This window comes from Drosophila subpulchrella, chromosome X (assembly GCF_014743375.2).
Source record: "Drosophila subpulchrella strain 33 F10 #4 breed RU33 chromosome X, RU_Dsub_v1.1 Primary Assembly, whole genome shotgun sequence".
Classification (NCBI taxonomy): domain Eukaryota; kingdom Metazoa; phylum Arthropoda; class Insecta; order Diptera; family Drosophilidae; genus Drosophila; species Drosophila subpulchrella.
In genome coordinates this window covers 5,836,813-5,851,753 of record NC_050613.1, presented here as the reverse complement: position 1 = coordinate 5,851,753, position 14,941 = coordinate 5,836,813, and the positions used below count along the sequence as shown (strand labels likewise).

Here is a 14,941-nt window from a genome sequence, read left to right as displayed (position 1 = left end):
CAAATCCAACATCGAAATTCTAAAATCTGACATTCAATTATCTCTTTATGTTTTCGAGTTTTAAGTTTTTTCCCTAGAAGCAAACAAAACAAAAATAAATTTCAAATACCAACAAAAGCAGATGATATGAAACAAAGACAAAAATCATACCGGGAACAAATTTTTTGTTTACAGGATTCCTGAAGTGTACAGAGTTCGAGTCCGTGTTAACTCGTAAGATAAAATGATTTATTTCCCCCCTTAACTTAACCCACACACTGACACACTCCCACACGAACACACAAACTATTACACAGTCCGAAACACAACCAACACCAACAAAAGACCCCCCAAGTGGACACTAAAAAAAGATTCTAATAGTCGTCTACTAGCTAGTCCACAATTAGATTCTGTCTATAAATACTGATATCAATGTAACTATCTACCACCGCCTTTAAGTCTCTATAGCCTCTCTATAACTATCTCTGTCTTCGCGCTAGCGCTAGCCTGCTAAGTCCCTAATTAATCCTTAGTTCTTATCCGTCAGCCCTTTCTTGCTACTCCCTTCTCTTTCCTGAGTCTCTTTTTAGCTACAGATCAATATTTAAATATGTTCTATCCCTAATTATCTAAAGTGCGATGACCACTCCATTCCGTTTCTTTCGGTGGTGCCAGAGAAATCTCTTAAAAATCTGTCTAAAAGTATGCTACAACATGTGTTGAGCACGTTGATTTGGTAAATAAATTCCTAAGAACCGAAAGTTAAACTTTTTAACTTTCGCGAGACTTCTGTGGCACCCCCATTTAATATTTAAAGAAAACTATTTAGATAAAGGGTAATGCAGTGGCCATGGCGTTTGAATTGGACATACGATAATTACCCTTATGTCCAAATACCTATTTCCCTCTCTGTTCTACACACACAATACTCTATTTAGGCGTCACTTTCCCACACACGTTTGATAGTCGCCACACACCCTATTAGTAGATGTGCATATCTATATACTCGTACTAGTAAATATACTTGGCCATACGATAATACGAAATACGTTTTGTTTTAACTCTAACGTCTAACCAGCTAACTGTCTCTCTGTCTCTTTCTCTTTGTATAAGTACTATTTGAAGACATATGTATGAATATATATACATATATATATATGCGAAATACCAAGCTATACTAAATATCAATTAAACTAAACTAGACAACCACTCGGCATCCTGTTCTTTTCCCCTCCACCCAAAAACACTATATATACTCACTCTATTGCCCAGCCACCACACAACTGTACCAAAAGCAAAAGCCCCTAGTTAACCCGTCTGAGGCCACATTTTATTTGCCACCTAGTTTAACCCCCTATGTCGTTTCATATATAAGTAAATTTCTAGCCTAGACTTGATGTACGTTTATTTTTTGTGTTTAGAGTTGTTGATGTGGCACCACTTGAACCTGATCTCAGCTGCTAACCAAACCACACATATATGAATGTGTATGTGTATATGGAATTGGGGTCAGAGAGTTCCACCCCGATCATTCGCAGCTCCTTCACCCCAAGGTTTTGTTTGTGTTGCATTTGCCAAATTTTGGGTTTCCTTTTGCAATTTTCTGCTTTTGTTTTCATCTTTGTTTGGGGTTCCACACACAAACATGCACATAAATATATAACATGTTTAGGGGAGCTCCCTGACTAAAGCACACAAACAACCGAAATAACAAGCATACCAATTAGTAGCAACACACGTCATATGTGTACAATCCAGAAACGTGCAGCGTTTCTCCTGTCATCCATTTGAAATTCCCAGTCAAAGGGATATACGATCCTTAGCCATATCAGTTCACTGAATAATATCAATGTTTGTTGGTCCTGCAAGAGCGTACTCTGCACTTGAATATAATTGATAACCTACTTATTGCTTGTTTATAACCATTTAGGTGGAAGGGATATCTCATTGCCTAATGCACATTTTAATCAATAATCCCGGATTTATTAATAAAATAAAATATTGTAATAGGTGGGTTACAAATTGGCGTAAGATCTAAATAAATTCTAACGATGGGTATCTTAAAGTCGTTATCCACTAGATATCTCTTTGTTTTTTAAATTTTTGTTTGTTTGCTCACCAAGCTAAACAACATTTTGGGGTCCGCAAACACACACTCCAAAAAGACACACACACACACACACATAGTTCAGTGGAGCACAGTGCAGTACAATATTTACTAGATTAGAGCGGAACACACACACACATCAGCACACTCCCCGCACTAAAACACACACACGCCTATGTATGTGTATCTCTTGTAAGCTGAACTCTTTTTACAGGAAAAATCATCAGTTTCTGTTGCAAAGGTATTTAAAGCTGCCCCTGCTTCATACGACCCCCCTCGCTTTCTCCTATCCACACACACACACACACACACACGCAAATTAAATGCAACAATTACACACACATGTACATGAACAACTCCATAAAGTTTTTCATACTTTGGAGCGTGCGAATTGTTGCGAACTGCGCAAGGAACAGGGAGGAAAATGTACAAAAAAAAGAGAAAAGCGAGCGGGGAATTTTTCAAAATTCACTTGCGATTCCGCTTGCCCCCCTCGTCACCAAATGTCATTGCCGTGCTTGCACGTGCATATTAAACACATTTTATTGTCACACGCACACGGCAACACTCTGGAATACACACACTCACACACTCGCTCTACGGATGACACTCGGCCATTTTGTGGCAACATCGCGCGTTTAATTTAAATTGCTTTGGCGTTTTCATTTCCTTTTTTACGAGTGTGTAGTCCTCTTCCTTTTGGCCATCCCCGTTCCTCATGCCACCCTTCTTTTTTGTTGCCTCCCTCCCGCGCTTTGCTTTCGTGCTTCTTGCTTTTTAGTTGACGCTTTGTGGCTCGCTTATGTCTCCCCATCGCTCACTTCTGGTACAGTTGTGTTGTTCTGTACTAATGTTCAGTGTGACCAGCCTTTACTATGACTCACTTCTTCTCGCTATCTTGCTTACTCGCTCTGAACTGGCTATCTAGATCTCTCTGTGCGTGGGACTCTACTACTTGCTTCTCGCTCTTTCAAATCGCTACTCGCTCTTTCAACTCGCTCTTGCTACTCGCTTAAGCTAATCGATCTTACCACTCGCTACCGCCGTCTTTCTCGCTCACCCGCTCACATTCTATCTGTCTCTCTTGCATTGGTCAACCGTGTCTCACTCTGTTCAGTTCTGTTTAGCTCTTTTGTTTTGCCTCACGTATATTCGAATTGGCATTGTCTATTACACTCTAATTAGTTGAATGTTATCGCGGATCAACCACGAAACACAGCACCGACCAAAATTGACTTATCAAAATCATTTACTTGCTTTATTTCGACATATCTCTCTACGTATGTAAATCTCGATGTAAATGTTTACGATACGCATTGAACATACAGATTACTTATATGGAACAACGATTACGGATTACGATTATTAATTGTTCTCTTTGTACTCTCTCTTTATCTCTCACTCTCACTCCTTCCTTCTCTTTCTCTCTCTCTCTCTATATATATATATATATATGTCAAAATCTATCTCTCTCTCTCTGGTGTGAACTTCTCTTTCGTACACTTTGTTTCTTTGTGTGCTGGATGTTCTTCCGATCTAAACTGACAATCGCATCCCATGACTCTCCTAATTCTCTGTACACATCGCACCCCTAGCCTGTCGCAGTACTACGAGTTCTCCAAGGATCAGGACTATATCTGCTCCACGCCCAACGATTCGGGGATGCATCTCTGCGGGAACTTCCCGCCATATCGCATCGGTTCGCTGGTCTGCAATGGTAAGTTCCCATCACCATCACCATCACCATCCCCACCCATCCCCATCCCCATTCCCATACCCATCTCTATCCCCATTTCCAGTCAACGTCAATTACATTAACTTTAAAGCTAAATGAAGTGCAAATTGCGCTGTAATCAAATTTGATGGCATTTTTAATTGCCCTCTCGCTGTCGCTTAATGACAGCCAGAGCCACCGAAGCAATCACAATTACAAACAATACACTTTCCGCCCCATCTTTCCATTCCGCAATCCCGCAATCCGTAGAGGAGGCCAAGCTGTTCGACTTCAACGAGCCGACGAACACGTCCTGCGTCAATTGGAACCAGTACTATACCACCTGTAAGCAGAGCGGCGAGAATCCCTTTCAGGGCACGATTTCGTTCGACAACATCGGCATGGCCTGGGTGGCCATATTCCTGGTGAGTAGCATCCGTACACTGGGAAAGAATTGGGGTTACGATTGGTAGATCTTAGTCTGAGTGAGAACCAAATTATAATATTTCCACAAGCTAAGAATCGATATGAACAAGTAGTCATAGTAGTAGTCATATCATCCAGTTTATTATATAACTTAAGAAAGAGGTTATAGAAAGGCTGCTTTGGGATATTCTCTTGTTTTAAATCGAAGAATAATTACTAATTTTAATAAAGATACTCAGTTAAAAGCACAAATTATTTATATCCTTTCTTTTTGTGTAGCCAACTAGTGTTCAACTTTGTTCAACAAATAGCAACAGGCGAAGAGCAGCGATGGAAAGCGATAGAAACAACAAAATGTTGTATGCTAATTCGGTGTCAACTTCTGCCGCGAGTAAAACTCCCCAGCTCTACTTTCCCTAAACTAACAAAACAAGCGCCAGCAATTTGCATTTGTGGTACCGAACGGGGATAGGGTGATAGTGATAGTTTTAGGGATAGCGATTGGGATGCTGATGCCGAAACTGATGCCAAAACCAATGGATGTTCCCCCAACTCACTCCACTCGAAGCGCACTCGTCCTCCGGGGCAGGCCTTAATTGATATGCCAATTACACGGCGCCCACCGCAAGCGAATCTATTGATATGCAGGTCAAATGATGTAATTAAGCCCAAATCAAGTGCACATTAAGCCATGAAACCAATGGCGGGCTATACGCTATGGTTTTGAAGAGGGGAGAAATGTATTTAGTGCCCTTAGGAAGTTAAATCTGTATGGAATTTTGCTACATTTAAAAGGGCTTTGTGTACCGATGGCTTTATGATTTATATATTCCACACAAGCTGGTGAAGGGTCAAGATAAATCTAGTTACATAGATAGTTATAGCCGTTACTCGAAGGGTAAAAGAGTAAACTAGATTCGTCGGAATGTATTAAACAGGTAGAAATAAGCATTTCGGACCCCATAAAATATATATATTATTGATCCGTATGAGCGCAGAGATCTCAGAAACTATAAGGTGTAGAATGTTGTCCACAAACGACAATAACACTAAAACCCGTCTAGCGGGCTAGTAAAAATGTAATCGAGAATTAGTTGTTATTATAATTATCAATGCCCATCTTTTTTTTAAACAATCAATTGGAACATGGGTTGAACAAATCTTCTATATTTATTACTGTTTGATTTTCGGACATCATGAGGTGAAATCATGCTTACTTTAATAGCTCTGCAGCTGATTTTGATTGCACCAATATACCCATTGAATTGACCTCAAGCCGATGTTATGTAGGATATATTGCTAATAGATCGATATGCAAATGATGTGAAGCTTTTTTTGGAACAGGTTGAGTTGTCGAATTCGTCTTCCGAAATTTGTATTGCCAAAAACAGTTTTCTTGCTCTACAAACATTGCAAATTGCTTGATTCCCCAGATAAATGTTAAATTAGCAATAAGCTAAATATTATTCGCCATAAATAAAAAAATTTCTGGAGATATTTGATTTTCAGAACAGCAAAACCTTAATCTATTTATTAAACATGTTCATGTTCAACCACGATGAAAAATTTCTCTCTCAAGTACACGTTACGCATTGATTCACTAAAAATTGTTTAATGCGTTCTTGTTTTAATAGTAATAAAAAACATTTTCAAAAACCTTGTTAAAAAATATATCTGAAGTAGCGATTTCTTTATTAGGTCCAAATCGGTACATCTAAAAAAATTCAAAAAAAAATCAAGTTTAAAAACCCATTTAAAGTAACAAAAAAATGGTAAAAACAAGGATATAAAAAGAAAATATATAAACATTTTTTTTATAAATAGTCAAATAAAATACAGATAAAAAATACAAAATAATTGGTAAATAAAATACAGATAGAAAAAAGAAGAAATATTAAAAAAAAAAGTAGTAAAATAAAATTCCGCCTCAGAGTGGAATTTAACCTCGAACGCATTATCCGCGGGACACAAACTTCGTCAACATAATTCAAGTTTCGACGATTGAGCCAAATATTGAATTTTAATTTTTTTGGCATTGCGGAGGCGAGAGAGCAAGTGACAAAGAGAGAGAAAGAAGCAAAGTAAGGGCACTCTAAAAATAGATTCCTATACTTGTGAGCCTCATTTGCAAAAATGACTCCTCTTGTGTACATTTTTTTACTCCTGGTTACGCATCTTGGTATTTTAAAGTATAGGATTTATATATAGGATTTCCTTTGGTTTTTGGCAAGGACTATTGAAAATGTCTTTGATAAATCTATAGATCTTCAATGCCAAATTCAGTGACATAAAACAGGTGTCCCAAAGTGCCTTTAATCTACATCTACCTCAAACAGTAATATCCTACTTAGGGTATTACCAAGGGTTAGTTAAATGCCTGACTCTTTTTAGTGGGATTTAAGATCAGCCAGTGCTGAATTGTTCGCGTTTCACCGCTTAAAGCCGCACATTACGCATACGTGACGTGGTCCGTGGCCAAAAGGCTATCCTAATTGCTCTGCCCACAACCCCTTCCCTTTTGGCCAACAATGGCGGGGCGTGAACAATAAAACACCAGCCATCTGCCTCAGTTTTATACCTTTTTGCATATACTCGTACATTTATATTTGTGCAGAGAGCGCACGCTAATTACGGTGAAATATTTGTTGGATTTGCAGGTCATCTCGCTGGAGGGCTGGACGGACATAATGTATTACGTGCAGGATGCGCACAGCTTTTGGGATTGGATATACTTTGTGCTGCTGATTGTGGTGAGTGTTTTTACCCGGGGACTCGGGAGATCGGGGATTTCGGTGGGCTCAGTGGGTTAGCGGGTCAGGGGTCAGGGGTCTGGGGTCTGGGGTCACGGAGTCTGGCGGCCACTCGCTTTGATCACGAATTGAATATTTAATTTGGAAACGGCTTAAAGTTACTGGAGCCTAATCGAGCCAAAGTTTGTGGGTCAGGAGCCCTGGTATTTGTGGCTTTCAGTTGCCGACGATTGTTGGCCGAGAGTATGCTAAGGCAATTTGGCAATGCAAATAAGTAAATTACTTTTAAACTATGACCACACACGCGCAGCGGGTTCGGTGCTCAGGTGGGCGACCAAACAAGGCTGCAAAGTTTGTCTAGTAAAAATGCTACGAATTTCATGAAGCTGGCAACATGTTGCAACGCCGACAGCAACCCCTCCCTTCCCCATTTTCCATTTCCATTTGCCACTTTCACATTTCCCCACCCAGCTAGTGTCCACTTTCATTCGCCAGTGCCATCTTCGAGTGGACTCCAGTCTGTTGTGCTGTCATTTGCATGGCAGGATTTGTGCTCAGGTGTCCTTGGACTAATTAAAAGCCTTTATGGCTCACAGACACTCACACAAGTGGACGCTGGCACAGACACAGATACAGATACAGATGCAGACACACATGAGGAAATTTCATTATTTATGTTTGAAGTTTACTCAACCTTTCTCCCTCTCCCTCTGTCGCTGTCTCTGTCTCTGTCTCTCTCCATCTCTATCTCTATCTTTGTCGCTGTTCATTTCGTGTGCAAAATGATTTTGCTCTTGTTGCCAACAACTTTTGGTATGCAAATAGTTTTCAGTTTCCCCAAAAACTCACTCCAACACAGTTCCCTTCATTTGCTATTGGGCGCTAGCCATGGAAGGAAATTGCTTGTTTATGTTTTATGCATTTTCTGCCAAGCTCACGAGTTCCAAATTAGAAGCGTTTTCTTTGTTTTTGAAATATGTTTTCAATTTAAAGTTTACCAACGCTATGACTTTCAGTTCTCGGTCCTACTAACAAGTTGTGGAAGTTGGAAATTCTTCAGGGGCCACCGAAGTGAACAACAATTCTCTACGCTTGGCAGATCATAACTCATCAATTTTTTCCTGCTTTTGAAAAATCTGAAAGTACAAATTTTACTTAGGCTTGTAGAGAATTCAAGAACAAGCTTTAAGGGTTTTAAGTTAAACAGCTTAAACCCCGTTTTTGCAAGTCGAGAAGTGGAAATTTCTTCTGCAAATTTGCCCTAACTTAGTTATACTAAATAAGTTAATGAATGAATCTTAAACTTCTATCTTTGAACTGCCCCGACAAGATAAAGGATACATATTTTCAGATTAAAGCGATAGTTTGCTACTTATTTGGCAAAGTTGTTCAGTAATTCGTAAGCCAGCTTCAACGAATTCAGGCAGACAGTCGGTGGAATCTGAAGTTTTGCGATTTTAAGTTTTAAGATCAGCATCTTAGCCGCCCTATAATCCCCCCGATGACCACCAGGTGGCGTCTGGCGATCCCCCAGCTAATTGAATTTAAGTGGCTGGCTGAGAAGGTCCTCCCAAAGGAGCCATCAGGACCTGTTTGCTGTGAGTGTGCGGGGGCATAAAAAAGGCATGGGAAAACTTTCAGCTTGCATTTGTCGCTGGCAGCAATGAAAACGAAAACTTTTAAACGGAAATGCGAAAAGTTTTTCAGCAACTACAAAGCGCCACCTGCTGGCGCGAACCCACAGTTTTCTTGGTTAACCTTCTACTGCATTTTTCAGAAGGTTTTCGATTTGTTTTAAATCTACTTACTAATTCAAGCGGGGTTTTGCTTTCTGCAACTGTCATTATAGATTGGCTCGTTCTTCATGATCAACCTGTGCCTGGTCGTCATCGCAACACAGTTCTCGGAGACCAAGAAACGTGAAATGGAGCGGATGCGACAGGAGAGGGCCAGATACACATCCACCTCGACCCTGGCCAGCAGCACAAATAACTCGGAACCGGCCACCTGCTATGCGGAGATCGTTAAATATATCGCTCATCTGTGGCGACGCTTCAAAAGACGAATGTTAAAGAAGTACAGATTATATAAGTATGCTGCTTGTACCTTTTGAGTTCATTCAATTATGTCTTCCGTTTGTTATTTTAGTTTCCGGTTTCCGGTTTCCGCTCCCTTCCCCAGTCTCTCTCTCTCTCTCTAAGTCTCTGTCTCTCTCAGTCTGACTCCCTCTGTTTGATTTTATCGACCCCTCGACCCCCTCGATGCAAATGAAAAGCTAGAGAAAGCTGTAGGCTTTAGTCACTTGGAACTTGATTGATTACTAACCCATTAAAGCGACTAATTAGCGCACTAATCTCTCGCCAAAAAGCTCAGCTCACACTGACAGAGGGAACTTGAGCAGCGAACGAGGACTTTGACCCTGTGATTTCCTTAAAAAATTCAAAGACTTCTTGATTATTTTTAGGTTTGCCTTTGAAGTGGGCACTTTCTTTATCCAAAGATTATTAAGTTGTGCATATTCTGAGTCAAATTTCTTATATTTCTGTGTTATCAACAGATTTTTACATTTTACTGCCTTATTAGTTCCGTTTGGATCTATTTTTTACATTACATTTTGTAAGATGGCTTAACATTTTTTCATTTTATTTTATGTTCCATATTTTTTTTATTTCAGCATCTGTTTGAGTGTTTCGCAACATGCTTATAGTTTATAGTATATCAAGCAACTTAGTAGCGAGATTAGTGGCCAGGGCATGAATATGTAAAGCTAGAAGTTTTAAGCTAGACCAGTTATAATGTATTAAAAAGTGCATCCTACATTTCGAATATGTATGTATTTAAACCCCTCATTCACCTACTTGGGGTTTTCCCTTAAGAATCTAAACATATTTTATAAAAAGGAGTCTATTGCTTTAAATGAAAAACAGTTAATTTACTTTGTAAGGTCAGTAAATAAATGCAAAGACTTTATTTTTCATAACTCTTTGATCAAGAGATCCAGATTAGAGACTTTCAACTTAAAAATAAAACTATACATGACCCAAAGTTTAAAACCCCACATTATTTTCGATTCCAACGAAAACTGTTTAAAGTTATGATATTTTCGAACTACAAGGGCTTATGATGAAGCCGAGCAGGCCCTTGACTCTCTGAGAGCAACCATAAGCCTAATGATGTAGTCCGGTGACCCAGACCAAGAAATCAAAGCCTCCTATGGGTGACCCATCTCTGTAACCACAACCCCACCCCTCCATGTGCCTCACACCAAATTGCTGCCACACTGTGATGCCACATTTAGAACAGAGTACAGAATACCGAGTTAAGCGAATGGCACTGAATCCGCAGATGGGACTCGTGTTAATTTGGATCATTTGCATTTTTGTACTGTCGTTGTCCTTAGTTCATTTGATTGAATTATGTAATTGCGATTGTTGTCTGTCTAATGGCTAAGCACACACACCAACACACATGCGACATGGCACTGACACTAATGAGAGTGCACGTACAAATGAGTACCCCACCCTGAATCACCCTTGAATCCAACCACCCCTTAGCCGATGCACGTGCAACGAGTCCACCCACATCTCCGTGCTACCTGACCAACCCCCCACCCACCCAATCGACCCCAAAAACAGAGAACACGATGTTTTGTGTACAGACATGAGTGTGTAAACCCCGCGGACTGTCAGTTGAAATTGTCGCTAATCGAATTGTTATTCCACCCACTCTGCCCCGCTGCCACCCAACCATCGAACCACTGAACCGCCCAAACCACCGTGGTGCACCGCCACAGGTACCAGCGACAGCAGCGCAAGGAGGGCCTACTGCCCAATGCCGACAATTTGACCTTCTCGCCGTCGCGGATCAAGTGCCATCATCCCAAGTGCCCCAAGTACAGTAATCGCAAGCCGTCCAGCATTCAGGACCAGATGATTACCGTCATGGTGCCGCTCAGTTCAGCAGCCAGCAACAACAACAATAACAACAACAACAACAGCACCAGTAGCAACCACAATGGCAGTGGAAACCACAGTGGTGCCGGCAACAATGCGGCCAGTTGCACCACAGTTGCGCTGGTCAATGGGATAAATGGTAGTGCCGCCAGTGTGACCATGTCCTCGGCCCACCACCAGCAACATCAGTTGCTGCAACAGCAACAGCAGCAGCAACAGCAGCAACTCTCCTCCTCCGACAACACGGATCAATCGATGGCCCCAGATGGAATTCCCCGAAGTTCCTCAATGAAAAAGTCAACAGCCCATCATCAACTGAAGCCCGAGGGCAGTGCCGCCGAGCAGAAGACCATTTTGCTCAAGTTCCCGCAGCAAATGATCGATTCCGATCAACTAATTGTGAGTATGCCAGCCTACACTGCGATCAGCCCAATCCACAAAAATAGACCACCCAAATCGATTCGAACAGAAAACAGTAAAGATAAACAGCCACAGATACAGAATATATGTATTTATGTATATTTCCAAATTGCCAAACCAAAAAAATAGCCAGCCTACAAAAACAGACAGCATTCCAAACAGCAGCTACAAACGAATTAAATTAATAATAATAATAATAATAATTTCTCATATCTGTTACAAACCTTGCTTAATCGCATAGCTGCAGTTGGGAAATTTAGGCAAGGTACTGAACAATAAATAAGTTAAATAATATCTATGAATTGCCAGCATAATTTATGAAAGAGCGCAATGCTTCTTCGGTGACACCGAAGCCTGAATGTCCTACGAAAATACAAAAAGCAGTTAAGGGCCAAGGACATTCAGCCAGCGAACAAGTATCACCAAATGTGGGATTCACATAAAAAATAATGGATAAGAAAATAAGAATGCTACCCGTTACTCAGCTAAGGGGAGTTCGAGGGAGATGGAGATATACAAGCAGCGACTGTTTCAATATTGCAAGCCTCGCAACAGCGCCACCTAACGTCGATTTATTTATTTGCTTATAACTTGTCAATGGATGGTCCGATATGAACAATTTTTGGCATGAAGATAGATATTGATAATCAAAACAAAACTTCACTTACGCTTTTAAAAAATCTTCCAAATTTTGGGCGCTAGACAGGCTTTATCGTGGGCGTATGGGCGTTAGAGTGGGTGTGGCATTACTTGCGTTGTTCCAGAACCTCAATAATCTGCAAGCCAAGTCCCAACATTCTAACTTTAATAGTTTTTGAGATATCAGCATTACGGACCGACGGACAAACGGACATGACTAGTTCGACTCGGCTATAGATCCTGAGCAAGAATATATATACTTTATAAGGTCGGAAACGCTTCCTTCTCCCTGTTACATACTTTCCGAAAAAAACTAGTATACCCTTTAACTGTACGAGTAACGGGTATAAAAACACTTACAAATTGTAGATATAAACGATATGTTTGCATATTAAGTGCAGTTAAAAGAGTTTTTGTTTGCTTTTTTGTTTAAAAGCACATAGCGAATTGATTGTCCCATTGATAAATTCGTTAGTCATTGTTTTAGCCCCATTGTCCCGCCGAAATGCCCATTAATTATTTATATCATTTTGTTTTGTTTGCGTATGTAAATGCCGTTTGAAAACAGAGACAATAACCTGACCCCTTTGTACGTGCATATGTTCTCCTATTAAATCCATAATAAATGTTAGGCGGGGTCCTAAAAAATGGTTAAAGATAAAAGTGTATAAGAGACGGTATTGGAATTTCGCCAAAATTAAGTGTCGCAGTAAATTTGGTAATTGAAAAACCCAATATATATGACAATAGATAAACTTGTCAAAAAAGAGGGTGAAAAAGTGTTAATTTATCGCGTAAAACCACTGTAATATATATTAGCTTGGGAACCCATGTATAATATTAATCTTTAATACTTCCTAGCCCATCTTAATATAGTTACTCGTTTCTGGAGTTTGCTTGTAGTTAGTTCTTGACCCAGTTGAGCGTTATCTTCCATTTCATTCCCTCTAAGTCCGTGACAATTCCGTACAGTTGTTGCAACCCCACTGTAATACCGTTTTTATTGTACCATCGCACACCCGCAGAGCCATCCGTGCACCTCGGGCTTCCTCAGTCCGCCCACCTCGGCCAGCCGACGACCTTCGGTGATGTTCAACGAGTACGTGCTGCTGCACACGCCGCCCGCCCTCAACGCGGATCCGGCGGCGTCGGGCACGACCACGACGGTCGCCACCACAGTGGCCACTGTTGCAGGAACGGCAGCAGCGGCCGCGGCAGCAGCAGCTGCAGCAGCGGCGGCCAGTGCCGGCGGTAGCAACAACAGCTCCGGCGTGAACAGCCACCAGAACGGTAGCAGCGCTGTCGCAAGCGGAGCAACCGCCGGCGGAACCAGTGAGAAAATCAATATCTTCTCCACGGAGAAGATGACCCAAGCTGGCGATGGCAGCATCTGGCAGGTATGTTTGTTGATATTTCTAGGATCCCAGGTTCTCGGATTTTGTATGACGCCAGAGGAGGGTCATTCATCTACAATGTCCCTGTTTGGGCGCCATGCTAAAACATTTTTCTTTGAGCTTAAATTTTTTTATAATTTCATAATTTTATTCACAAAATATGGATGCTACTTACCTATGTTTATATATCCAAGTTTTTCGGTTCTTATGACGCTCGGGGAGGAACTTTGATCGTCAAAGTCTCTGTTTGGGCGCCATTCTTAAACATTTTTCTTTGAGCTTAACTTTTTTTACAATTTCATCATTTTTTATATACATAATGTGGATGCTGCTTACCTATGTTTATATATCCAAGTTTTTCTTATGGCTCCTGAGGAGGGACTTTGATCCTAAAAGTCCCTGTTCGGGTGCCATGCTAAAATATTTTTCTTTAGCTTCATCATTAATGTATATTTTGATCACCTGTTTGAATTACCAACTGTATATACCGTTTACCAATATCATTTTCACAGGTAAATCTGCCGCAGACCATCGGCACCATTGCCAACCCGTATGCCGATTGCTCTGAACTGGGTATACACGATGCGATGACATGTCAAGAGCTCTTAGCATTCTCTGTGGCCTTTTCAGCGGCCTTGCCGACGGGCCAGAGTACGCTAGAGTCCTTCTACACATCGCTGGCCCGCTGCGATCCTCACACCGCTGAGGCGCTGAAGGCCCACCACAAAGCTCGCCCTCTGACGCCGTCTGGCCAAAATCAAACGCCACCCGCCGAAGGAGCTTCCGTGGTGGTTGCCTCCACGGCCGGTGATCCCGGACAGACGCTCGAGCCCTCGACAGTGTCGGCTGTTGTGGGACCCATCCCAGACACTCAGGCGGCGAGCCACCGCCGCAAGGAGCACTCGCACCATCATCAGTCCCACCACCAGCAGTCCCACCATCAGCAGTCCCACCAACAGCCGTCGCACTACCAGCAGGCGCACCACCATCACAATAACAACAACACCACCAGCCACAGCCGAAACTATCGATCGCGTCAGGGACAGGGCAACTCGCGAGGGCGGGAACCACGCACTCCCACTGGCAACTATATGGAGGACTATGCCTGCTGCTATGATCTCTACCAGAACGCCCTGTCGCCACTGGACGAGCGGCCCAGGCAGAGATCGCCGACGACCCGCTGTCTGATTGCCGGCTATCGCTGTATGTCGCGGGCCTGCAGCTGGGTTCGCCGCTATATAAGGCGATTGGTGGAGCACAAGTACTTCCAGCAGGGCATCCTGCTGGCCATCCTGATAAACACCCTGTCCATGGGCATCGAGTACCACAACCAGCCGCCGGAACTGACCGCCATTGTGGAGACGAGCAACGTCGTCTTCTCCGGCATCTTTGCCGTTGAGATGCTGCTAAAGGTAGTTGCCGAGGGGCCATTCCGCTATATCGCCAATGGGTTCAATGTCTTCGATGGCATCATTGTTATTCTCAGGTGAGTGAGTGAGGGCGCCACCCGGTATAGGAGATATCCCTTTTGATCCTCGATAATCAACATATCTGACTTC

At 42.0% G+C, this 14,941-nt stretch overlaps 1 protein-coding gene across 15 annotated transcripts in view; it reads left to right on the top strand.

The window, feature by feature from the left end:
* Positions 1–14,941, top strand: part of LOC119557975 (voltage-dependent T-type calcium channel subunit alpha-1G) — a 103,388-nt gene that overhangs the window by 66,166 nt on the left and 22,281 nt on the right. For 5 of the 15 annotated variants that reach the window (XM_037871045.1, XM_037871044.1, XM_037871043.1 and 2 more), the window contains exons 8-17: positions 175–213; positions 2,301–2,327; positions 3,682–3,803; positions 4,071–4,225; positions 6,884–6,976; positions 8,826–9,067; positions 10,770–11,328; positions 11,591–11,614; positions 13,014–13,385; positions 13,895–14,868. In XM_037871045.1, the coding sequence (XP_037726973.1) occupies positions 175–213; positions 2,301–2,327; positions 3,682–3,803; positions 4,071–4,225; positions 6,884–6,976; positions 8,826–9,067; positions 10,770–11,328; positions 11,591–11,614; positions 13,014–13,385; positions 13,895–14,868 (2,607 nt within the window). Of the gene's footprint in view, positions 1–174; positions 214–1,093; positions 1,111–2,300; positions 2,328–3,681; positions 3,804–4,070; positions 4,226–6,883; positions 6,977–8,825; positions 9,068–10,769; positions 11,329–11,590; positions 11,615–13,013; positions 13,386–13,894; positions 14,869–14,941 lie in introns of those variants that run through there. The other 10 variants (XM_037871053.1, XM_037871055.1, XM_037871052.1 and 7 more) reach the window with 9 other exon arrangements.